The 27207-nt window shown below is 38.0% G+C and overlaps 1 protein-coding gene across 1 annotated transcript in view; it reads right to left on the bottom strand.

The window, feature by feature from the left end:
* The window catches only part of aamp (angio-associated, migratory cell protein), a 58160-nt gene that overhangs the window by 9432 nt on the left and 21521 nt on the right, over positions 1-27207 (bottom strand). The window contains 5 exon segments of the mRNA XM_028807320.2: positions 2172-2272; positions 3591-3706; positions 5655-5738; positions 5986-6130; positions 7893-8032. Coding sequence (XP_028663153.2) covers positions 2172-2272; positions 3591-3706; positions 5655-5738; positions 5986-6130; positions 7893-8032 — 586 coding nt within the window.

Raw genomic sequence — 27207 nt, 5'->3', positions numbered from 1 at the left:
ATTGCAAGATGCTTAAAAATTAGTTCATTCTTTTGTTTCAGTCAGCTAGATTACTGTAACACACTCCTCTCAGTACTACCCAAAAAAGACATCAATCGATTGAAACTAGTGCAGAATTCAGCTGCTAGAATCTTAACTAGGAAAAGAAAATCCGAGCACATCTCTCCAGTTTTGATGTCACCACATTGGTTACCCGTGTCATTTAGAATTGACTTTAAAATACTGCTTTTAGTTTGCAAAGCCTTAAATAATCTCGCTCCATCCTATATTTCAGAATGTCTTTCACCTTACCCTCAAAATTGTAACCTTAGATCTTCAAATAAGTGTTTGCTTATTATTCTGAGAGCTAAACTTAAAAGAAGTGGCGAGGTGGCCTTTAGCTGTTATGTACCTAAAATCTGGAATAGCTTGCCAATAGGAATTCGCCAGGCTAATACGGTGGAGCACTTCAGAAAACTGCTAAAAACTCATTATTTTATCAAGGCTTTCTCATTGCTTCATTTTAGTTTAATCCTGATACTCTGTATATGCATTGGCACTCCAGCCACTGTATATATAAAAAAAAAAAAAAAAAAAAAAACTTACACTGTTCCACTCCATTTGAATCAGGTCCTAATTTGTAGTATAATAAAAAAATTGACAAAGACAAATCATTTTCCTATTTTACATTTGTGACACATCTGCAAAGACAACAGAGCTTTGATCTCATTCCATCCCATTTTGCAGAACTGCTTCAAATCAGTGACATTTGTGGGTTTTCAAGTATGCATCGATATTTTCATATATTACCATAGTATCTATAGTTGGGTTTGGATATGGAGTATGACCAGGCCATTTCAAAATCCTTCTGAGAATTACGTAGGGGTTTCAGACAATTGCCTTACTCAATTACCCTGTTAGTCTTCAGCTAAGAACAGACAAAATATTTTTTAAAGAATCTTCTGATAAACAGCAAAATTCATGGTTCCACCAGTTATTTAAAGTCATTTGCGTCTTAATGCAGAAAAGGATCTCCAAACCATGACACTTACCAAAACTATGATTGTGTTCATTTTTTACCTCTTGCATAATTCGGATCACTAGACAAAATGTTCCACTTTTCACTCATCTGAATGTGATGCATTTTTGCAGAATGCCTAGAGATGATCTATACCAAACTTAACAATGGTGATGTGTTTAGTTCTTTAAAATAATAAAATCATTTGACTGACTTCTAAATTTGTTTATTTCACTGCCTCCCAGGTTAACCATAGTATGCATGCTTATGCACAATAAAAATATACAAGATTTAAGGCAACTGCAAATGTACCAAAAATGTGCATTTTTAAGACAAATTGTTCAACTTGTGGAAATACTATGGGAGTGGCTATGTCGAGTAGATGTGATGTTTTAGATCATTATATTATTTACACTAGCTATGTTACCTGTTGAAGACAGACAGTAGAATAAATTAAAAAATACTTGATATCTCTTGCCTTACATCTACCCTCATCATTATTCCTGTCTTTCCTCTGTATCCTTTTGTGTCTCAACCTCTTTTGCACCAGCACTTACTCTCTCGATCATATTCCCTTAAAGCCTGCTTCTCAGACTGTCATTTCAAGGCACCTTTCTCACCTCCTATCTGCTTTTTTAACTGCCATTAATGGTAAACAGGACCCCATTACCACTGTAAAAACATCATTCATATTCTAATGAATACTTCCAGTTTTTGAAGGCAACGCTCGGCATTCCTCCTTGCCTTTCCTCGGTATCCTTGTGTGTCTCACCTTCTCTTAATAGTGTTCCTGTTTCTCAGACTCTGCCATTTCAAGGCACATTGCTTACCTCCTGTCTGATTTTTAAATAAAACCACAACTCTGTTTGCGCCTTGTTAGCATATACCAACCCAGTGTTCCTTGGCACGTTATTCACTTTGCTGTCATTGAAATGCTCCATTTTGATTTCTTTTTGTAAAAAAAAAAAAAAAAAAAAAATTGACACAATAAGGAACTGAACTTCGTATTGTTAATATATTGTGTTATCATCCCTATTACTGAGCCACAAAACCAGAACTGACTAATCAAATTGCTCAGAGAGGTCGTACACACAGGAACCTTTATTACCAAAAAAACATAAAAGGTGAATTTTAAAAGTGTACTTTGACTTTGGATTTCATACATCATACTTACGTATTACAGAATCCCACAGACTCAACCGAGTTAGACTCCGAGTCTTCCTCTGCTGATGCACTACTAGACTTATTTCCTTCAGCTGTGAATGTACCCACAACCTAAAAAAAAGAAAAAACAAAAAAGACTTAACAGACTAAGGGGCATTGTACACTAAAAGGTAAGCTAAACAACCCAAAACCATATATCTTCTGGTTCAATCCACCACCATTGGCTGAGTAAAAACTGAGTAAGACACCTTACAAATGTAATATGCACTGGTTATGTTTAGACTGTTTTGGATAAAATGCATCAGCTAAAGTACAGCCTTTCAGGTACAAAGGAAATAAAGGGGCAATGGAAAAATGTTATAGCACAGCAGTTGTCATCCAGGAGTATGCAAACAATTAAAAAGTGTTTTATGAAGAAGCACAAAAAAATGGGATAAATGCTAGGCAACAAAGAATGGGCAATGGACAAATTAAGCGGCACCCAGAAAATGCTAACAGTAAGTGGCCCTTAAAATGATGCTTGGTTATACAGAGGCCAATTCCGAATATCTATTTGTTAAACACAACTCAATTCTGCCACTCAGTGACATGCTGCTGCTCCCATGAGACAGCTACAATATTTAGACTGGCTGACAAAACAAAAAATGTTACCGGATAGGTAACCATCCAAATAATCAGACTGCAATCAGACCTATGGATGTAACACCCCGATCTTCATCCTGTCAAGTAAGCGTACCAGCCACCATGGTGCAACATTTGAGGCTCTGTCTCAGATGCTGATGTCCGAGGTTCGATCCTCGCAAGGGGAAGCAAAGGTGCATACTCCAGATGAGCCCCAATTACGGCAAACCACGAGTCATGTACTCTTTGTACCATTTGACAGGTATTTTATGGCATGTCTATGATCTGCTTCTTGCAACTAAGTGGATGTGGCAGATGTTTGCCGACTGGCAAACAAACCATAAGTATTACCTGGTAGGCAACCACCCAAATAATTAGATGCGATTAGACACACCAAACCCCCCAACGCACAATGCAGATAGATAGAGATCTTTATTTGTCCCTATGGGGGATTTTGGCTTTCTAATGACGCTCAATAAATAAATAAACAGATATACACAGCTAGATTTATAAATTCACATACACTATGGTCTGGACACTCACTAGAATGGCAAAAAAGGAAGAATATTAATAAGAAATAAAGATACTGACTTGGCAGTAACTATTGATGGGGCTCAGGACACTTGCATTCCTAAAATAGTTGTTTTCCACTCTCAAAAATATTTTTGTTTGAGAAATACAAGTCACATTGTATATGGTCATTTTGACTCTCATCACGTTATATGATATAACAATCAATGTTTTCCTAAAGATTATCATAGTCTTAAAAATATTTACTAAAAGGACAGCCATACAGAACAAAACACACCTTGCCCGAAACTGTACTAATAAGCTTTGCTCTACAGTCCACTGAACCAGTTAGAATAAGGCTTCCATCCTTGTTGCAGGCTACACATGTTAAGGCCCCCTGGTGACCATCCAATCCTGCCAAGGCAGAGGAAAAAAAAACCAAATCAGGCAGAAAATGTCAGGGTTGTAAACAATAAAATTAGACGCAGCAGAAAACATATAAATATAAAAATGCTGCAGTAAAAATAATAAGAGCATACTGTGAAAAGGCCAAAGCATTTCATATCAACAAACCCTTTTTAAATGTTATATATTTAATATTTAACATACCCAGGATAGAAAAACTGAAACAAAAAAAAAAGTTACAGATTTCCAAAACAGGTAAAAATGACAGTCCCTTATGATAAATAAAAGTATACATTGTATACTAAGAATGGTATATATAGGGGGAAAAAAATTGTTACTGTTAACTTTTTTGTAAAATTAACAGTAATCTAGCTTCAAGATAAATAAATGCATATTATTACAGTAACAAGCACTAATAGAACAAGATGCAGAGGTCAGAAAGATATGGAAGAAGATGATCCACTGTGGCAACCCCTAACGGGAGCAGCCGAAAGAAGAAGCACAAGAACAAAATGAATTAACGTTTTGTTTTAAAGCAGCAATTACACATAATCTGTAGACATGTAAAATGATTCAATGTATCTAACAGCTATTAAAAATTACTGAGACATAGATGCTTTATACAAAAGGATATAATCAGGTATGCTACTATTGTTGAAGAGTCAGTGATGTGTTAACCCACTGAATTCGTTTTGTGGCAAGTTCAGCAAAATGGCACCAATATTTCAGAACTTTGCCAAATTCAGCAAAATGGGGAAAAAGGAATTAAACTAATTTTGAGTGGATTCTAATGGTGCAATGGTCTTCTAAGTGTACCCAAGTTCTAGGGACGCATTTGGAAATTATGCTGGACCAATTATAATGGCCAAAAATGTGACATAAGCTATGAAAAAGATGCAGATAGAATGATAACTACAAAACAGCAAACATCAACAAACTTGCAATAAGTAAGAAATGATATACTGAATATATTTTATACAGTATATATATCTATTTGATCATTGCGCTCATTAGAATTCTAATCTTCAGGGCACTAATTGGCCCTGCCATGAAGAAGGTAGAAAAAACTGATCCTGGGAGTCCTGGCAGCCTTACACTGGATCCATTAAAGGGAAGGGGGCACAACTTGGCAGAGAGTCAAGACAAATCTCAAACACTGTGAAAACCTGTGATGCAAGGGACCTCTCAGGGGCCTGTGACTGTCATTCACAACCTGATCTGCACTACGCAGAGAGGAGCATTACATGCTTAATCCAGTAGTGAAGATAAAACATATAATAAATATATGCCAAAAGAGCACAGTATTTTCACAATATTCTCATTATGGTCAGCTAACCCTTAAATTAAAATATTGCTAGTGGCACTATGTATACACAAAGTAGATTTGGTAGCGACATAAAATGTGCCCAAAAGATATACGCTTGGTGTATGCTAGCATGAAAGTTCTGTGCATGGCTGCTACAGCTCCATGATGTCACAATGGCTTTACAAAGCATCTTGTGGTGCTGGGGAAAATAAAATGTTCGTCTAAGTTGGACATATAGTAAATTTCCAGGAAAATCATTGCTGAACAAGGTCACCTGAAAACATAGGTTATTCACCACGAAATGCGTGTTGGGGTAATTTCATCGATCGACACTAAAGTAAAAATTCAGAATAAATTTCAGGTCTTTTTTGGTACAGAGTTGCTCATTCTTTACTCATTACTTGTTAATTTTTAACAGCCTAAGTAAATGCTAGATGGGTAAACTGGTACTTTATCTCTCTAAGATTCCTGTTTATATTCTGTAATAACAACTTCTGTAGAAAATGTCCCTTAATTTTTTTCAAAGGGAACTAGTGAACTGTGCTGAACTGAAAGTCAACTAACATCTAACTAGACATAGTATTTATTATTTGATATATTATTTAAAAAAAACAACCTTTTTTTCTTTTTTCAGTTTGTGCTCCAACTTACCTTTGATGATGTGCAAGGGACTTCCTTGTTTGAGGTCCCAAATTCGGACTGTTCCATCTTCATAACCGACAATAGCTCTCTTTCCTTTAAAAGAGTAGGAAGGTCATCATGAAATGGACTGCACACTATTACTTATTTTTTTTTAATTTCAAGTATTATATAAAAAAAACAATAAGCAAACTTTTTTTGGCACCAAAATGAAAGCAATATTGGTATTTTTTCTTGTAAATGACTATGCTTTAAATACATGATCAATTCCCAATTCCAATCACTAATTTGAGTTTATTACAATTAATTAGCATAAAGCAAAAGACTCTAGTATGTGTCTTACCATCAGGCAAGATTTTACCAGTGGTTGTCTGACATCCAGGACCTTGATATGTTTTGCATTCCCCACTTGGGATCTTCCACATCCAAACATTTCCATCAGCAGTGCCACAAACTAAAACATGTGCACAAGGATGCCACTCCATCCACTAGAAAACAGAAAGAACAATGAATTACTATCAACCAGACTAAACTAGGCTCCAGGAGACCACTGCGACCCTGTTTGGAACAAAGTGGGTTAGAAAATGACTGACTGACTGAAATAAAATTTTCTATTAACATATTTCATCTGTTCCAGGTTGCATCATAAATTTCAAAAGACAAAAAAAGTGTTCTTCTCTTCCTACACAGAAACATTTTTAAATACTGTTTTTACATAACAGGAAATGCAATATAAAGTTGCCTTCAATTTCAAAATACATTTCAAGGCTGGGGCTTTGGAACTGTTGCAAAAACAGAAATCATATAAACAGTCTCCTACTTGCTATAGCTGTGGAACATTTTTATAGATTGCAGTTTCAGTCAGATTGACTTAAGAATCAGACATTACGCAAAAGAACAAAACAATGACGGCAATTTTTTTTTTTTTTTTTTTTTTAAAGCGGAGACTGACTGCTTTCTTTACCAAAAAAGGTAAAGACATCTATGTTGCTATACTGAATTATCTCAAAGCTGAAAAGAACCAGAGATAATTTTGTTAATATAATCTAACAAAACAGCTGATAACAAAGCAAACAATTTTTTCAATGCACAAGTACCAACATTTTCTAGAACATCTCAGTTGAATTTTAAATGTAACTGATAATTGATACTGGTAGCTCTATTTTTCTTAAACTGCATCGTTGGAAAAGATGTCAAAGCTATGTGTCTGTAAGATACTACTGCAGCTGTGTTTTTTTGTATTTATTCAATGTATTTTAATTCAAAAACTGCTTTTTAAACAAAAAGTTCAATTTTTGATTTAAACAGTACAAATCACTCCACTACCAACAGTAGTATATAAGTATTTTTTTCTGTTTTAGGAGTCAGAAGTTTTATTTAACACAAATAGTGCAAATTTATACGTAAACACTAAACTGCTAAGGGTAGCCAAAAAATAAAACATAAAAAGTAAATACAAGGATCCGAGTTGTACCCAAGATTTGAATATTGAGGCTGACGACAAGGAAGTAGAGAGGATTAGCTAAGCAAAGCATCAGGGCGATTGTGTTTTAAGTTCATCTGACAACTTGTTGCATTTGAGAATTACCTACTACCTTCTTAAAGCTCTGCTGACAAACACGCAATTTTATCTTTTCTGGCTCTTCTATTACTTTTTAGTTTGAAAGTACAAGGAGTCCAAAACTGCTGCAGTCACATCTGACTTAAAAAAAAACATCTATCTTCAATGTCACTCCTTTTTATTCTTCTTACCGAAGTTCACTAATGGGGCAGCATTTTTTCCTCCCAAGGCATTAAAGCCAAAACACTAACTAAACACAAGCTTTGGGAACCCCGCGGAGTGTGGTCAAACCTTTGTCTGGTGCATCCATGTAGCAATGGTTATGCCTATGGCTTGGGTAGTTTGTTGGTTGGTTGTTTTTTGTTGCATATTTAAAAGTTTAATTGCTACTGCTCGATTACATTTTACCAATGCAGAGTGCTCTGATTAATACTGTATACTGCACTACAAAAGCAGAGAGGAAAAAAAAAGGATTTTAAACTAAGAAGGTGACACTTTACATTTTATAAAAGGGACTTTATTATGTGTAAATATGCACTCAATAGACAATCATTTCTAACTGCAACAATGCTTAAAATAACTATACTTAAATATGCTTATACTTAATTTTGTCATGACAAATTGCTATTTAAAACACAGACTTCAACGTTCAATGAGTTCAGTACAATAAGATGCCTAATGAGCTTCACCTCTAGATCTCCAACTTCAAAAGACCAGATTTCTTCTTTTGTCTCCACTTTCCAGACTTTGATGAGGCCACTCAAGTCTCCGGAGGCAACTAGCAATGAGTCATAGCTGAAGGATGAGCATGTGACTGAATCCTTATGTCCTATAATTAAAAAAAAAAAAAAAAAGTGTAAAGATATAACAATGAACTGCGTCTTTTTAGAACAATGCTATCCTCTTTAATAAAATCCCTGTGTGCGTCCAGGTGCCCGTGTGTGTGTGTCTTCTGGTGAAGTGCGCATGCGCGGGGCACGGTTCAATGCGCAATATTACTGTCAGAGAAAGTTACAGGGGTTTTGCGGAAATACAAACCAGTATTACTGCGAGAGGAAATTAAAGGTACACAATACAGTGACTCATATTACGGCCACATACAAGCCAGTATTACTGTCAGAGGAGATTAAAGGCATATTACCGACGCGCACACCTGTATTACTGCCAGAGAAAATTAAAGGTATATGGACGTACAAGCCAGCGGACATACAAGACAGTATTACTGTCACAGAAAATTAAAGACACACAATACACGGCGGAAGCCCACGAAGAATGGTCAGCTCAGCAAGTAAACATCAACAAAAGAAAGGCTGAAAGAAATCAAAATACGACCAACAAAAAGAATGAGGTCAAAGTCCCTTGCCATTTAATATAGACTGTTCCTACTAATGTTTATGCACTACTGTTCTAGCGCCCGTTATTGTAATGGGCTAAATGACTAGTATTACAATAAAGACTTAAAAACTATGAAGATCTCTATCACCATTTTTCAGCTTCTGATGTTTGGCTAACATATATATAAAAAAAAAAGACTACACAGTTAAAGGAAAACAAATGAATCTCAAACAACTTCTAAAGCAATTGACCTATTAATATACACTATATGGCCAAAAATATGTGGACACGTCTCAGAACTATTGAGTTCAGGTGTTTAAGTAGCACCCATTGTTGCACAGGAGCATAAAATCACGTAAACAGCCATGCAATCTCAGTTGACAAACACTAACAGTAGAATCTGATGAGCTCAGTGAATTTAAAAGTGGCACCATCATAGGATGCTACTTTTGCCACAAGTCAGTAGGTGACGTTTCTGCTCTGCTATATCTGTCCCAGTGAACTGCAAATGCTATTGCTGTGAAGTATCTAGGATCACCAACAGCTCAAACACAACGTGGTAGACAACATAAACTCTCAGAGTGGGGTTGCCAAGTGCTTAAGTGCATAAAAATCACCTGTCCTCTGTTACATCACTCATCTCAGAGTTCTAAGCTGTCCCTGGAAGCAAAATCGGCACAAGTCCTGTGCAATGGGAGCTTCATGAAGTAGCTGCAGACAAGCCTAAGATTACCATGTGCAATACCAAGTGTCAGCTGGAGTGGTGTAGAGAATGCTGCCTTTGGACCCTGGAGCAGTGGAAACATGTTCTCTGGAGTGATGACTCACGCTTCGCTTCCCAGCAGTCCGATGGATGAATCTAGGTTTGACAGATGCCAAGAGAACACTACCTTCTGGACTGCATAGGGCCTACTGTAAAGTTTGGTGGATGGGGAATAATGGTCTGGGGCTGTTTTACAGGGTTTGGCTAGGTGTCTTTGTTCCAGTGAAGGGTACTATATAACACTATAGCATATACAGACATTTACTTCTGGTACTGAATTAGCATAATGCTGTTATCATCCTGTTTTAAAAAATGGGTTTTGCTGTATTTTTTCATTACCGGTACCCCACAAACACTAAGGCATAGTATATAATTTTTTTTGGCTTTCCACTTATTAACATTAACATGTTCATTAAAATTAATAACAACATGTGTTAAACAGGGATCACATTTCTTTTCTGAGGGAATTCTCTTCCATGTACCAATAAATGTGGGAGTTTCAGAGTAAGTTTTATAAAGACTGAGTGCTGCTGAATTACAGAAGCAGCATGCTGGGTTTGAAATTTGTGGCCAATAGTTGCCTGTATAGAGTTCACACAATCTTCATATGCCTGCATGCCTTTTCCACTGATATCCACAAGCAAGATCAGTCAATAAGCAAATCAAATTTGTCCCTGGGTGAATGTGTGTCTTGGGCTGGATACCCTGACCTGGGTTAGTTTCTGTTTTGCACTGAATGGTGCCAGGACTGGATCTAGACCCTGTGATCATGAACTGGATTAAGCAGGTTTGATATCTAATGAGCACAGATTACTTAATTTTGCTTAACTTGTACATATTAACTAATTTGATGCATTCACATTTTATTTTCAATACGTGAAAAATTTGTATCAAAATCAGAATACTAACATGGTAATAGCAGTGCTATATGAAATTATAAGCAGAGAGTTTGTTCACTACACCTTCATTTAAAATATCTAATTTCCAAAAACACTTTAAAGCTATATCTGTAAAAGACTTTACAGGAAGTCACTTCATTAAATATGTGTCATTTGCCATTGAGAGAGTGATACTTGCACTTATACATTATGAGAACAGAAACATTAACTGAATAAATAGCACTGAATGAAAATCAATATTTAATTTAAAATAGTTTTTCATCCATTATTTGGAAATATCAGTAAAAACAGTATTTGAATTTTTAAGTCATCTCAAACAGGTTATTTAAGACACTGTTAACTAATCCAAGGATTATCTCTGTAATAGTACCAACTTAATTTAATAACCCATTATGTTAATATTATACAGTGCATCCGGAAAGTATTCACAGCGCATCACTTTTTCCACATTTTGTTATGTTACAGCCTTATTCCAAAATGGATTAAATTCATTTTTTTCCTCAGAATTCTGCACACAACACCCCATAATGACAATGTGAAAAAAGTTTACTTGAGGTTTTTGCAAATTTATTAAAGATAAAAAAACTGAGAAATCACATGTACATAAGTATTCACAGCCTTTGCTCAATACTTTGTCGATGCACCTTTGGCAGCAATTACAGCCTCAAGTCTTTTTGAATATGATGCCACAAGCTTGGCACACCTATCCTTGGCCAGTTTCGTCCATTCCTCTTTGCAGCACCTCTCAAGCTCCATCATGTTGGATGGGAAGCGTTGGTGCACAGCCATTTTAAGATCTCTCCAGAGATGCTCAATCAGATTCAAGTCTGGGCTCTGGCTGGGCCACTCAAGGACATTCACAGAGTTGTCCTGAAGCCACTCTTTTGATATCTTGGCTGTGTGCTTAGGGTCATTGTCCTGCTGAAAGATGAACCATCGCCCCAGTCTGAGGTCAAGAGCGCTCTGGAGCAGGTTTTCATCCAGGATGTCTCTGTACATTGCTGCAGTCATCTTTCCCTTTATCCGGACTAGTCTCCCAGTTCCTGCCACTGAAAAACATCCCCACAGCATGATGCTGCCACCACCATGCGTCACTGTAGGGATGGTGCCAGATTTCCTCCAAACGTGACGCCTGACATTCACACCAAAGAGTTCAATCTTTGTCTCATCGGACCAGAGAATTTTATTTCTCATGGTCTTAGAGTCCTTCAGGTGCCTTTTGGCAAACTCCAGGCGGTCTGCCATGTGCCTTTTACTAAGGAGTGGCTTCCATCTGGCCACTCTACCATACAGGCCTGATTGGTGGATTGCTGCAGAGATGGTTGTCCTTCTGCAAGGTTCTCCTCCCTCCACAGAGGACCTCTGGAGCTCTGACAGAGTGACCATCGGGTTCTTGGTCACCTCCCTGACTAAGGCCCTTCTCCCCCAATCGCTCAGTTTAGATGGCCGGCCTAGCTCTAGGAAGAGTCCTGGTGGTTTCAAACTTCTTCCACTTATGGATGATGGAGGCCACTGTGCTCATTGGAACCTTCAAAGCAGCAGAAATTTTTCTGTAACCTTCCCCAGATTTGTGCCTTGAGACAATCCTGTCTCGGAGGTCTACAGACAATTCCTTTGACTTCATGCTTGGTTTGTGCTCTGACATGAACTGTCAACTGTGGGACCTTATATAGACAGGTGTGTGCCTTTCCAAATCATGTTCAACCAATTGAATTTACCATAGGTGGACTCCAATTAAGCTGCAGAAACATCTCAAGGATGATCAGGGGAAACAGGATGCACCTGAGCTCAATTTCAAGCTTCATGGCAAAGACTGTGAATACTTATGTACATGTGCTTTCTCAATTTTTAATAAATTTGCAAAAATCTCAAGTAAAAACTTTTTTCACGTTGTCATTATGGGGTGTTGTGTGTAGAATTCTGAGGAAAAAAATGAATTTAATCCATTTTGAAATAAGTCTGTAACATAACAAAATGTGGAAAACGTGATGCGCTGTGAATTCTTTCCGGATGCACTGTACATACAGTGCCCTCTGAAAATGCAGACTGTGTCTCAGTTGCTCCCAAACTGTTCAAGTATATGCTATATTAGTGTGGTGGCTTAGTGACCGGATTCAAGGGTACTGTTACACTGCGGATAAAAGCATCAAATTCGGCAGAGTTCTTCCTTAATTTCAATAGAGTTATTTTAGCCTAGGAGCCCTGATGGGATTGTACAATAAACAGTATAAAACACAAAATGAATTAATAGGCATGAAATATCACAATTGTTTCAGATAAGCCTAACATAACCCTGATGGGAATGTCAATAACTCAGCATGTGATAAAAATAACTTAACCAAATAAAATATATTATAGTAGATGGTAGTTTAAAACATTGCTGCATTTAGAATTTTGACTTTTTCAAAACTGTTTAGTACAAATAAACCAAATACAATAGTAATTTAGTGTCTGTGCATAATTGTAGGTTTGAGTAATTTAAGATGGAGATGGAGAAGAACTGGGATTGATGCATTATTTGTCAGAAAGTCACTGCTGAACCTTTGAAGTGTCCACTGCACACACCTGGGACAACTGGCGACAAAACAGATGCATATCATTCCTTTTTGGCCAATGTTGACCAGTTCAGGGTTATAGATGCTCTGCCTGTTGAAGTGCATGTCAAACCAGATGAGACCTGTAACAGTTTAGCTGCACATTCTGCTTCATGGTACAAGTCTTGCTATCTAAAGTTTAACAGATCTAAGCTTGAAAATGCACAGAAAAGAAGCATATGCACTACAGAAAACGTTGGAGAAAATATCTATCAAGTGCCAAGCAAAAAATACGCAGAAATGCTTTTTTTGTGAGAAAGACGAAAGGGAAGGTGTTCTGCATGAAGTGTCGACATTTGATGCAGCCAAGAATATCTGGACCGTGATTAATGAACTCAATGACACCAAGCTTCAGATTAGGATAGTTGGAGGAGATTTAATGGCAATAGAGGCTAAATATCACTTACCGTGCTTAGTTGGGTTGAGAAACCGGTATCGCAACCTTACAAGGAAGGCAAACCAGAAATGTGAAAACACAGATCAAAAAATGAACGAGTCTAGAGCTTTTGTGGAACTAACAACCTACATTGAAAAATCAGTGGAATCTGGTATATTATTTTTCAAGTTGTCTGAAATTCATTTTCTCTACGTGACTCGTCTTGAAGATCTAGGCATACAAAAACTAGTGAACAAGACAAGGTTGAAGGAGCAATTGCTAGAGTGCTTCCCAGATGCACAAGATGAGTTTGATGGTAGAAATACAATTATTGTTTTCAAGGAGGGAATGAGAAAAATGTTGAGGGAGGCAGTGAACTACGAACTATGACACACTCTTAATAGTCGGCGACTTTAATTTTCATATAGATAATCAATGTGACCAAAAAGTAAAAGAATTTCTGAACCTCCTGGACTCTTTTGATTTGAGACAGCTCATTAATCAGCCTACACATAAAGCAGGTCATACGTTAGACTTAGTAATTACTAAAGGAGGTCATTGATACGGGTCTATCAGACCATTTTCTTCTACTTTTTAATATAGAAATAATGATAGAAAACACTCATGAGAAGCATATTGTTAAAAAACGCTTCTTTGACTCATCAGCAGCTTTAAAACTTACAAACATTCTAAGCAATCAGTCCGTTTATAGTGCCAACTATAATAGCGAGGATAATGTAAATAGTAAGGTGGAAAGATTTAATACTAAAGTGAGGGCTGCTGTTGACTCAGTTGCACCTGAAAAGACAGTTGAAAAATTTTCTAGCATTGTTATACCATGGAAGACCCAAAGAGTGTCTGATTTAAAGAGAACATGCCGTAGAGCTGAGCGTAAATGGAAGAAGACTAAACTAACTATTGACTATGAAATATTAAAAGTTAAAATAACAGAATACAATAACACAGTCCGTCTTGAGAGGCGCTGCTATTTCTCTAAGATTATAAATAACAATGCTAGTAATCCCAGAGTCTTATTTTCGACGATTGATCGTCTGTTAAACCCAGGTAACTCAAAGGAATGCCTCCTAAGTACTTCCAGTAAAACCTGTGAGGCTATCGCTGTATTTTTCAATCAAAAAATTAATGATATCAGAAATAACATAGTATATCTCCCCAACACTAAGGATCCTCCTAAACCCCAGTATTCCGTAATAAACAAATTAAATTCTTTCACTAGGATAGATTTACCTGATTTACATAAAATAATTTCTCAAATGAAACCCTCCACCTGGGCCCTTGACCCAATACCAACAAAATTTTTCAAAGAAGTATCGGGCGTGCTAATTGATAATGTTCTTGACATAGTAAATTCGTCATTAGATACGGGGGTCTTCCCAGACTGTCTTAAGACTGCTGCAGTTAAACCCCTACTTAAGAAAAATAATCTCGACCCCTCTGCTCTTGAAAATTATAGACCCATCTCTAACCTGCCTTTCTTAAGTAAAATTCTAGAGAAGGCAGTCATTATACAGTTAAATGAGCACCTCAATAAACATGCTATTCTTGATAAATTTCAGTCAGGTTTTAGAACAAATCACAGCACAGAAACTGCACTCGTTAAAGTAGTAAATGACTTGCGGGTAAATGCAGGCAGAGGCCATTTATCTGTTCTCATCCTCTTAGATCTGAGTGCCGCATTTGACACCATTGATCATAACATTCTTAAGAATCGCCTTAGTCAATGGGTGGGCCTCTCTGGCAGCGTCTTAAATTGGTTTGAATCCTACCTGGCAGGGAGAAAATTCTTTGTTAGTTGTGGTAATTATAATTCAAAGACACATGATATCCTATATGGTATTCCACAAGGCTCTATCCTGGGTCCACTGCTCTTCTCAATCTACATGCTTCCATTAGGTCAGATTATCTCGGGACATAACGTGAGCTACCACAGCTATGCTGATGACACACAGCTGTATTTATCAATAGCAAACGATGACCCCGAATCTCTTGATTCGCTAACACAATGTCTAAGCTGTATCTCAGAATGGATGAATAGTAACTTTCTCAAATTAAATAAAGAGAAAACCGAAATCTTAGTGGTTGGCAATAATGGATACAGTGAGGCTATTAGAAATAAACAGGATGCATTAGGATTAAAAGTCAAAACGGAGGTAAAAAGCTTAGGGGTAACCATTGACTGTAATCTGAATTTTAAATCACATATTAATCATATCACTAGGACAGCATTTTTTTCACTTAAGAAACATAGCAAAAGTTAGACCTCTTATATCATCGAAAGATGCAGAGAAATTAGTTCACGCATTTGTTTTCAGTCGGCTAGATTACTGTAACGCACTCCTCTCAGGACTACCCAAAAAAGACATAAATCGTTTGTAACTAGTGCAGAATGCAGCTGCTAGAATCCTTACCAGGAAAAGAAAATCCGAACACATTTCTCCAGTTTTGATGTCACTACACTGGTTACCTGTGTCATTCAGAATTGACTTTAAAATTCTGCTTATGGTTTATAAAGCCTTAAATAATCTCGCTCCATCTTATATATCGGAATGTCTGACACCTTATATTCCAAATCGTAACCTCAGATCCTCAACTGAGTGTCTCCTTAGAATTCCAAGAGCAAAACTTAAAAGAAGTGGTGAGGCGGCCTTCTGCTGTTATGCACCTAAAATCTGGAATAGCCTGCCAGTAGGAATTCGCCAGGCTAATACAGTGGAGCACTTTCAAAAACTGCTGAAAACACATTATTTTAACATTGCCTTCTCATAACTTCACTGTAATTTAATCCTGATACTCTGTATATCCAATTCATTATAACTATTCATTCAAAATCTGTACTTACCCCTACTCTCTCTTCTGTTTCCTTTTCCGGTGTCCTTTTGGCTTGCGCCACCACCATCTACCCAAAGCTCCATGATGTTCCAACAATGATGGATGGATTAAAAGCCAGAAGTCTGTATGACCATCAGCATCAAGTGACTCCGTGAGAACCCTAACTACAAAGAGGACTATTTTCATTTATGTTAGGTAGAATGCCCAGAGGGGACTGGGCGGTCTCGTGGTCTGGAACCCCTACAGATTTTATTTTTTTCTCCAGCCATCTGGAGTTTTTTTTTTTTGTTTTTTCTGTCCACCCTGGCCATCGGACCTTACTCCTTTTCTATGTTAACTAATGTTATCTTATTTTAATGTTGTATTTTGTCTTTTATTTTTCTTTTCTTCATTATGTAAAGCACTTTGAGCTACTTTTTGTATGAAAATGTGCTACAGTCATCCCTCACCTATCGCGGGGGTTACGTTCCAGAGCCCCCCGCGATAGGTGAAAATCTGCGAAGTAGCGACCTATATTTATTTTATTATTTATACATATTTTAAGGCTTTATAAACCCTTCCCACACTCTTATAAACCTTTCTCACTCTCTTGTTAACCTTTCCCACACTCTTATAAACACTTCCTATGCTCTTAAACACTTTCTACATTCTTAAAACACCGCAGACCAACACTGCACGCAGCGATCAGACGTCGATGTGTCTGCACTCGCTTTGTGAAGGGGGGGCAGCTGAACTCACGCTGAGCAGAAATGGACTTTGTGCTGCTTCTGCCAAAATGCCTGCTTGTCGCTCTGTGTGTTCAGAAGGAGGAGGAGGAGTGGGGGTGTGTGAGGGCTGAATGCACGTTCACTCAAACCCCCCTCCCCGGAGGCGCAGTACGCACCTGCCACTTCGCATTGTCAAGGGGGTGGGGAGCTGAATGAACGCTAAGGAGAAGTGGACTTTGTGCTGGCTTTGTGCTGCTTGTCGCTCTGCGTGTCAATAATTTAAAAGCATGTACATCACCTATTTTCCTGTCTCACTGTCTTGTCTTGCGTGAAGTTAAAATGTTTTATAATTGTGAGATGTTACTCATATCCTTAGCCCGACATCCACATATCATATGTGTTAACAAAGTGTGTTTTATAAGTTTACATGTGTTTAAAGCATGTGGGATAGGTATTTTAAGGCTTAAACTATAAAAATGTTTATTTATATGGTCTTTCTATATCGCGGATTTTCTCCTGTTGCTGATGGGTCTGGAACATAACTTCCGCGATAGGCGGGCAATCACTTGTATTTAAAAACCCGCGAAGTCGTGAATCCGCGAAAAGTGAACCGCGAAGTAGCGAGGGATTACTGTATATAAATAAATGTTGTTGTTGTTGTTGTGAAGCAACGTGATTTTGACAAAGATGCTGTCATTTTGGCAAAGGCTGCTAAAATAATCAGACATGACATCTTCCGTCACAATGGTTTCACATTCGCTGGTAGCTTCACAGCAGAATGTCAAGAGACGTCATTGCCGTCTAGCGTGAAGTATCTTGTGTCAATGATATTGAATGGTCTGAACCTCAAGGATCAGGATAAGCGCGACTCACAGGCATGTCTCACCATTGGCCAGTGTATTGTATTCAATATAAAGAAACGAACGTCTACTACTGGCATGAAGACAAGACATATTTTGGAACGTGAGCTGCCTCTTCCTGTCTACATTGGCATCAACCTGCATGCATTAACCAGAAGCAAGTCACTAATCCAGCAGTTATATGAGATAGGCATCAGCATTTCTTATGAGCGAGTTCTCCAAATTGAAGACTATATTGCCACTTTAGCATGTGAGCAGTATTCAGCAGATGGTGTGGTGGCTCCTGGTTGTCTCAGGCAAGGGCTTTTTACTACTGGTGCTATTGACAATTTAGACTACAACGCAAGTTAGACTACAGCGACTAGTTCATTCCATGTGACTGGAATCAGTTTGTTCCAGTTGCCAACTAAGATGCAACCTGGCACAGAAATATTGCCTAGTACTGTTCAAGGGACAAGAAACAAGGACAAGTTTCTTCCTGATAGCTATGCTATACTGCCTGCTGTTGACTTCTGTTGCTGTTCCAGAGTGCAAGATAAGCAAACTGGACAGTTGTTTGGATGCTGGCAAAGCGCAGGAACACAACTGAATTCAGAACACATTGTCACTTTTAGATAAGGAAGAATTGACCAGTGGTGATGCCATTGCATGGGCAGCCTACCATTCCTCTATACAGCCAATGGTGGAAGACCCCCTAGCAATATGTGCCATGCTTCCTTTATTCTACGAAAAATCTGCTACACCTGCCATGATTAAACATGGACTGTATGTAGTAAGAAAGGCTGTTGAATTTTTGAATCCTGGACAGATTCCCGTTACAACATTTAATCAGCCTCTTTTTGCCCTTGCCAAATCGGTACAGTGGAAATGGCCTGACACTCATGGTGAGAAAGTGCATGTGGTTATGCTTGGAGGCTTGCATACTGAAATGGCTCTGTGGAATACCTTGGGTGATTTCCTTGAAGGCTCAGGCTGGACAGCCACATTCATCACAGCTGAAGAAGTATCATCTGGCATGGCTGACTCGTTTCTGAAGGCTGCCCACCTAAATTGAACTAGGCATGCTCATCAAGTCACTGTGCTTGCCCTGCAGAATCTTCAAAAGGAAGCTTTCATGCTTAGTACAGGCCCAAAAGATGATGAAGCAACAGAGGCTTGGAGAATTGACATGCTGTCAAAAAGTTCAACTTTCATGTTCTGGGACATGACCATGAGATATAAAACCCTAATTCTAATTTTTGTCAGGGCTCACAGAGAAAGAAATTTCCCACTGTATGTTGAAGTTTTGGAAGAACTAACCCCTCTGTTTTTTGCGTTAGACCATGTAACTTATGCAAGATGGACGCCTGTCCATATCAGGGACATGAAATCCTTGCCTGACTCAGTCAAAGATGAGTTTCAGAACAAGTCACACTGGATTTTGTCAAAGACATGTAACAAATTCTCTGCCATTCCACAGGCACACGAGCAGATGAATAAGATCGTGAAGGGTTCAGGTGGTACAGTGGGAATGACATAAAATCCAAATGCCTTCAGACAATGGATGATTTCAGGACCAGAACTTGTGAGACTGCAGAAGGAATTTGAGGAAGACAACCTCCATGATGAGGATTCTGACAACAGTAAGAACTTGCTACACCATAAACAGGGTTTCTCAGTTCAGAAGACTTTCCACACACAGGTGACAAGCCTCTGTGAAGCTATGAGACAGATGGGCAATCCATTCTTGGTTGACTTCCCAGAACTAGTTACTCTTGAGAGCCGTATCTGTACAGGTCAACTGGTGATTGACTCACTCCACTGCCTGGAGGACACAGGTAAGAGACAATACCAAAACTTTGTTAAGCAGGTTCTTGATGAGCGAACTCACTCAATTAATGATCCTATAAAAAGAAATTCGCTGGCACTTTTCAGTAACCCTAAACACAAGTCTACTCCAAAGCAGGGCAAGAAGATCAAAGAGCTGAAGAACAATGTTGCACTGTTTGGGCAGCTTTACATTGCTAAGCAAAACCACAAAGGTGACTTGGAAGAGTTTTTTGCACACAAAATGCAGTCATTCTCTCCTTCCCTGTCAGATTTCGGTAAGCTTCACTTGCCAGGTACCAAGTCTGATCTGCTGCAGTATCAGTGTGAGGCACCTGTTTTATATGACTGCCAAGTTCTGGATGGAGCTGCTATCATCCACTTCCTGCCCATTAACACTGTTAACACATTTGATATGTATGCAAGTGGTGTTTTCATCCCTTACCTTGAAAAGCTGCTGCAAAATTGCAAGAGGCTAGACATTGTTTGGGACAGCTACATCTCAGGCAGTTTGAAAGAGACAACATGAGAAAAGAGGGGAAAAGGCAAATGCAGAAAAATGTCCGGTTAGACAAAACTGCCACGTAACTGGATGGATTATCTTTGTGACCCAACCAATAAGAAGGAGCTTTTTGCTTTTTTGACAAATAAGATTGAAGAGTTCAAGTGGTCACCAGAAAAGAATATACAGTATATGTCACATCAGGTCATGCTGTTTCAGTTCTTGGTTCTGGTTCTCCCATGAATGACTGCAACCACGTGGAGGCTGACACTCGGATTGTTGTACATGTACAGCACGCACTGGAAGACGAAGGAAAGAGTGGCGCTGTGTGTACTGTAGACACCGACATAGTAGTCATCCTTGCAGGCATATTTCATGACCTAGTCATCACACAATCTGCTGCTAATATTTGGGTGGCCTTTGGCACAGGCAAGAAGCACAGATTTTACCACATTAACGAAATATGTGCAAGCTTGGGTGAGCCAAAGTCAAGAGCGTTGCCTGTGTTCCATGCATACTCCAGCTGCGATACAACTTCAGCTTTCACTGGTAGAGGTTAGAAGTCAGCTTGGCAGGTGTATGATGATATCACAGAGACATTTTTAAATCTTGCCAAACATCCATTTCAGCAGTTGACTTCTGATTGTGTACAATTCAAAACGCTTGAAAGACTGACCATTATCCTGTATGATAAAAGCAGCCCTTTGATGTCTGTAAATCAATTAAGAAGAGAACTCTTCTGTCATGCAAACCAATCAATGGAGAAACTGCCACCTACACAGGACGCACTACTTCTGTATGTACAAAGGGTTGTATATCAGGCAGGACTCTGGACAACAAGCTTACAAACTGACCAACTGATTCCTTCTCCATTGGGCTATGCATGGGTTACAGAATCAGGATCATGGGTGCCACAATGGACCACTCTCCCTGAAGTCTCCAGGGCCTGCAGTGAGCTGATCAAATGTTCCTGTAAAGGCGATTGCACCAGATGCAAATGCAGTAATGCAAATCTGGACTGCTCACCACTGTGTAAATGCATGTGCAACAAATAGAATTAATCTGAAAACTATTTCATAGTGATGTAATAATTTGTGATTGACTTGGTGACTCTGTCAAAGACTGTCAAGTTTTGAGTTTCGCGTATCTACGTCTGGTTTTTATTGTGCACGGACTGTAATTTTTGGGTCATTTTGACAACAATTTTCATTGCTATCGGTAAATCTGCAGTTTTGTGGTTTATTCAAGTATTTGTGAATGACTTGGTGATTCTGTTAAAGACTTTAAAGTGTCAAAGTCTGGTTCTTTTAGTGCACTTATGGTCATTTTTGGTCATTTTCACAACAATTTTCATTGATATCGGTATCCTCTTTAATAAAATCCCTGTGTGCGTCCAGGTGTCCGTGTGTGTGTGTGTGTGTGTGTCTTCTGGTGAAGTGCGCATGCGCGGGGCACAGTGCGATGCGCGATATTACTGTCAGAGAAAATTACGGGCATTTTACGGAAATACAAACCAGTATTACTGCGAGAGGAAATTAAAGGTACACAATGCAGTGACGCATATTACGGCCACTTACAAGCCAGTATTATGGTCAGAGAAAATTAAAGGCATATTACCAACACGCACACCTGTATTACCGCCAGAGAAAATTAAAGGTATATTACGGATGTACAAGCCAGCGGACATACAAGACAGTATTACTGTCACAGAAAATTAAAGACACACAATACACGGCGGCAGCCCACAAAGAACGGTCAGCTCAGCAAGTAAACCTCAACAAAAGAAAGGCTGAAAGACAAAGAAAAATACGACCAACAAACAAAATGAGGTCAAGGTCCCTTGCCATTTAATATAGACTGTTCCTACTAATGTTTATGCACTACTGTTCTAGAGCCCGTTATTGTAACGGGCTTAATGACTAGTAGCTAATAATACATTTTATTTATACAAGGCACCTTTCTGAGAACTCAAGGACACCGAACAAACAAACAATAAATAAATAAAGACACAATTATAAACAACTTAAAACATCAGAAAATCTAAAAAAATTAAAACCAAACAAAACCACTGCAATCATAAAGAAAAAGCCATTTTAAACAGATGCATTTTTTAGTTTACATTTGAAGGATGAATATGATTTGATATTTCTAAGCTCGGTAGGTAATGAATTCCAGAGCTTGGGAGCAGGACAGCTGAATGCTCTGCTCCCCATGGTGGTTAGACGGGCAAGAGGGTCAGTCAAATGGATGGAGGAAGAGGATCTAAGGTTACGGGAGGGTATGGCAACATGAAGAAGGTCAGACAGATATGGAGGGGCGATGTTATGAATGGCCTTAAATGTTAATAGCAGAATCTTAAAATCAGTTTGAAACTTAATCGGGAGCCAATGAAGCTGCTGCAAGACCGCAGTAATATGGTAAATAGATGAGGTTCAGGTAATGATGCGTGCTGCAGAATTCTGGACTAACTGAAGCTTATGAAGAGATTTATTAGGGAGACCAAAGAGGAGTGAACTGCAGTAGTCCAGCAGAGAAGTAACAAGACTATGAACAAGAATGGCAGTGGTATGAGGAGTGAGGGAGGGGCGAATGCGATTAATATTACGTAGGTGGAAGTAAGCAGACCGGGTGATGTTATTAATGTGAAATTGGAAGGATAGAGTACTGTCGAGGATGACACCCAGACTCTTGACCTGAGGTGATGGGGAAACAACAGAGTTATCAATAATAAGAGAAAGATTATTGGTTTTGGATAATGATGATTTTGAATCAATGAGTAGAACCTCAGTTTTGTCACTGTTTAATTTAAGAAAATTCGAAGAGAACCAGGATTTAATTTCAGCAATGCAGTCAATAAGCAAAGGTGGTGGAAAAGAGGAGGTGGGTTTACCAGCAAGGTAGAGCTGGGTGTCATCAGCATAACTGTGAACATTAATGTTATATTTACGAAAAATATTGCCAAGGGGAAGGTGGTAAATAATAAAAAGAAGACACCTGAAGTAACAGCAGTGGGTTGGGATGTGAAGGTTTTAAGCTGTATGAACTGAGTGCGGCCTGAGAGGTAGGATCTAAACCAATCAAGTGGAGTGTGCGTAATGCCAATCAAAGATAATCTATTAAGGAGAATGGTATGGCAAATAGTATCAAAGGCCGCACTCAGATCAAGGAGGATGAGAATAGTAATTAGACTGGAGTCAGCAGCCATAAGAAGGTCATTGGTAATTTTAACAAGTGCCATTTCTGTACAATGAAGAGGGCAAAAACTAGACTGAAACTTTTCATATAGATTATTATGAGATAAGTGGGTTTGAAGTTGGATAGCTACTATTTTTTCATGAATTTTGGAGATAAAGGGCAAGTTAGAAATAGGGCGAAATTAATTGAAGTTAGTAGGAGCAGCAGCAGGTTTTTTCAGTATTGGGGTAATAGCAGCAGTTTTAGATAGATAGATAGATAGATAGATAGATAGATAGATAGATAGATAGATAGATAGATAGATAGATAGATAGATAGATAGATAGATAGATAGATAGATAGATAGATAGATAGATAGATAGATAGATAGATAGACAGACAGACAGACAGACAGACAGACAGACAGACAGACAGACAGACAGACAGACAGACAGACAGACAGACAGACAGACAGACAGACAGACAGACAGACAGACAGACAGACAGACACTCACTCACTTTATTAATCCCAAGGGGAAATTCACATACTCCAGCAGCAGCATACTACTACAAAAAACAATATTAAATTAAAGATTGATAATAATGCAGGTAAAACAGAGATGATGGAATAATACCAGTAGTAAGAGAACAGTGAATGATGGCAGTAATGAGAGGGACTAAAGAGGGGAGGCGGGCTTTAACCAGAACTGTAGGCAGGGGGTCCAGCTGACAAGTAGATAACTTAGATTTACAGATAAGATCTGAGATTTCAGAGGAAGTGGAAAGCTGGAAAGAAGAAAAAGAGTGAGTAGGCGAGTGTAGTTCAGAAGAAATACAGAGGATCTAGACCAAGGTGCTGATGTATCCTCTGGATTTTCTCACTGATAAAGAACATAAGAAAATTACAGAAAGCAGTTGAGTAAAGGTGAGATGGTAAAGAGTCTAGAGGTTGTGTAACATTATTAAGTGATGAAAACAAAGACTTGGTGTTACCTGTATTACAAGTAATTAACTGAGTGTAATAGTTAGATTTAGTTTGGGCTATACAATTCTTGTAATAGAGTACATGATTTTTATACATCTCTTTGTGGACAAAGAGTCCAGATTTTTTATATAACCTTTCAAGTTGCCTGCCCTTAGCTTTCAGAAGCCAAAGTTCAGGTGTAAACCAGGGGGCAGAAAAAGAAAAAGAAACAGATCTGGTTTTTAGCGGAGCAAGAGAATTAAGAATACCATTAAGACAAGTGTTATAATATGAGACCACTTCTATGGGAGTGGATACATTATAAAAGTCCATTTGGGAATCAATTCTAGAAAACAGCAATTTCAAGTTAATATTCTTAATGTTACGAAAGGCTATGAGACGTGGGAGCTTAGGTACAGAAAAGGTAAGTTTGGTATTAAATGAAAGGAGAAAATAATCGGTTATAGTGAGTTCATCTGCTGTAAGATCGAGTGGAACAACACCAGAGCAGCAGATCAGGTCCAAGATATGTCCTTTACAATGGGTAGGAACATCAGTGTGCTGCTGGTATCCAAACTCTCCAGGCAAGATAAAAAAATATCTGCAGTTTTGTGTTTTTTTCAAGCAATTTTTTTGGGCTCCTAGGCTAAAATTCTTTCACAGACCCTAATGATTAGCCATGCAAAATTTGGTGCTTTTATCCGCTCTGTATCAGTAATCTCATTAATCCACCACACTATATATATATATATTCCATCCTCTTATCACATTTAAGTTTCTTTACTTATGGCCACTTCATTATCTTCAAAAACCTAACAAACACCACAAATATAGTACTTGCTATTAATTTTTCCACAATGAATCAGGTGGTTAAAAACACTATTAGCTAAACGTCCCTAAGCTACCATTAATGCATTCAATATTGTATCTTTAGAGACCAAAAAAAAAAAAAAAAAAAGACTGTGGTTTTCTGTTTCTTACATATCTACAGTATGTAAGGTATACACATACTCACTTATTTTTATCCTATATATCTGGCATGTAATGTTTTAATTACCGTATCTTTATATCTATTTCTAATTAGTTTTTTTTCTTTGTCATCTGGTAAAGCATTTTATATCCTTTGCAAAAAAATGTGCTATATAAATAAATGTTGTTGCTATATCTTTAAACCAGTCTACTTCATACTTTCACTTCAAAGCAGCAACGATTTGACCACATGACTGTTTAGCCAGTGTTAAAGTTTTGAAACACTTGCAAATTTTATTTTGAAAGGAACTTATAAAAGTGGGCTGATCATGTGTCATTAATTTAACTAAGGCAAGGGGAGAAAAATCCCTTGGTAAGAAATGCCACTTTTTCAGCATTTTTTTTCTATTATTTCTTGATGCCAAAGTTTAAAATGGTTACTATTCTTAACGGACTGATTAGCCATGTCACTGCATTCTTTTAAGTATATACATGACGCGTATTTTTATTCCCAAGCTTGCACTATAAAACTTGGCAAAAGAAGAAGGTTTTTAATCTAAATTTTGTCCTGAAAGAGCATCTGGATTTTTTCATTTTATTCAGCTGTGTGGAAATAAAATGCTCAATGTTCACAGTGTCACAAAGCAATTCATATCTTGTAAATGTAAATGTTAGCATTCGCAGTCTCCAAGACTCATAATAAAAATGGTACTTCAGAAGCCTAATCCATATTATAAACTCAATTAAAAACTACTGAAATAAACAAACACCCTCTGGCAAACACTAACAGAATATGGATCCATGATGTGGTTTTTTGTATCAAATCACTTCTTTCATTCTATAGCATGTGGTCAAAAAAAGTGTTCCTTTTCATATTTGGTACATTAATATAAATCTTAGATAAAGTAACACTAACAAGGACATTATTTCTATTTTCATTTATGTGATTTTACTACTTCCCTTTGAAATGTTTACTTCATAAAAGAAAACAAAACCACACAGCTATCAGAGTTACACTGGTTGTCACCTGTGTTTCTTCTATATCATTTGTCATTTGACAAAGAATTAGTGGGATGGTGAAACACATCTTTTATTTAAATTAATCCACAGAATTACAATACACGCAACTTTCTATTACTTTTTGTTAGATGTGTTCTCATATAACACAAAACGTACCTACTGCTATCGACATACATGTCTGTCTGTCTGTTCACATAAAACAACTCAGTTCCCTGTGGACTAATTTTGTTGAAATTTGGCACACTTATTCTACAAAGAATCTTGAATTTAAGAAAGTTACATTTTTACTGAGATATCCCAAATATAGCACTGTATACAAATTTATGAAATTTTAAAATCAACCACTGAAAAGCAGTGATAAATGTGTGTGCTTGTCTGTCTTAAAAAATGGAAACTGTCTGTGTGACTTCAATTGTGAATTAGTTTACTGTTACAAATTAACTTTGAGAAATATCACTTCAACTTGTATATTTTCTATATTTTCCTGCTTTACTCCTCCAACAGCTGCTCCAAATGGGAAAAACAGATCCATAATACAAGCTTGTCAAAACCCAGGGAAGGTGTGTGCATGCCTTGCACACATCTCAGGCATATCAGTTAACTTCTTTCCATCCTGAGGTAAGTTGAGCTCAAAAAAAAGTCACTAATCTCAAAACGAATGTACAGTAAAACCTTGGATAGCAAGTGACTTGGTCTGTGAGTGTTTTGCAAGACAAGCAAAAATTTTTAATAAATTTTAACTTGATAAACGAGCGAGGTCTTGCAATACCAGTACTATGTATACGATTTGTCTGCTGAACGTCACATGATCACAACTGAACCGATGGTTCTTCTCTCTCTCTCGCTGTGGGATTGTGGGTAATCGTCTTCCAAGCTCGGTCTCAGTCAGTGTGCCTCACTCGTATAGTCAACAGCCATATGAGCATATACTGTTTACTATAGCATTGTGACCACGTGTGTGTGCGTAAAGCATTTTTTAATTTTGTGTGAGAGCGATGAATCTGTTTAACGACAATGCAATGTCACATTTCCGCGAAATCCTCAAAAGGAGGCAAAAGCAGCTGTCATTGGATAGGTTCCTTGTTAAAGTCTGTGAAGGATTACCGGCTTTCTACTCCGGCCCTCACCCCCAGGCCGCCAAGAGGAGCTCTCCCAGCAGCGTGGACGTGCCCCGAATTCCAGCAG

This window comes from Erpetoichthys calabaricus, chromosome 8, assembly GCF_900747795.2.
Source record: "Erpetoichthys calabaricus chromosome 8, fErpCal1.3, whole genome shotgun sequence".
Lineage (NCBI taxonomy): Eukaryota > Metazoa > Chordata > Cladistia > Polypteriformes > Polypteridae > Erpetoichthys > Erpetoichthys calabaricus.
Note: the sequence above shows the minus strand (reverse complement) of the source record. Positions and strands in the feature narration are given on the sequence as shown.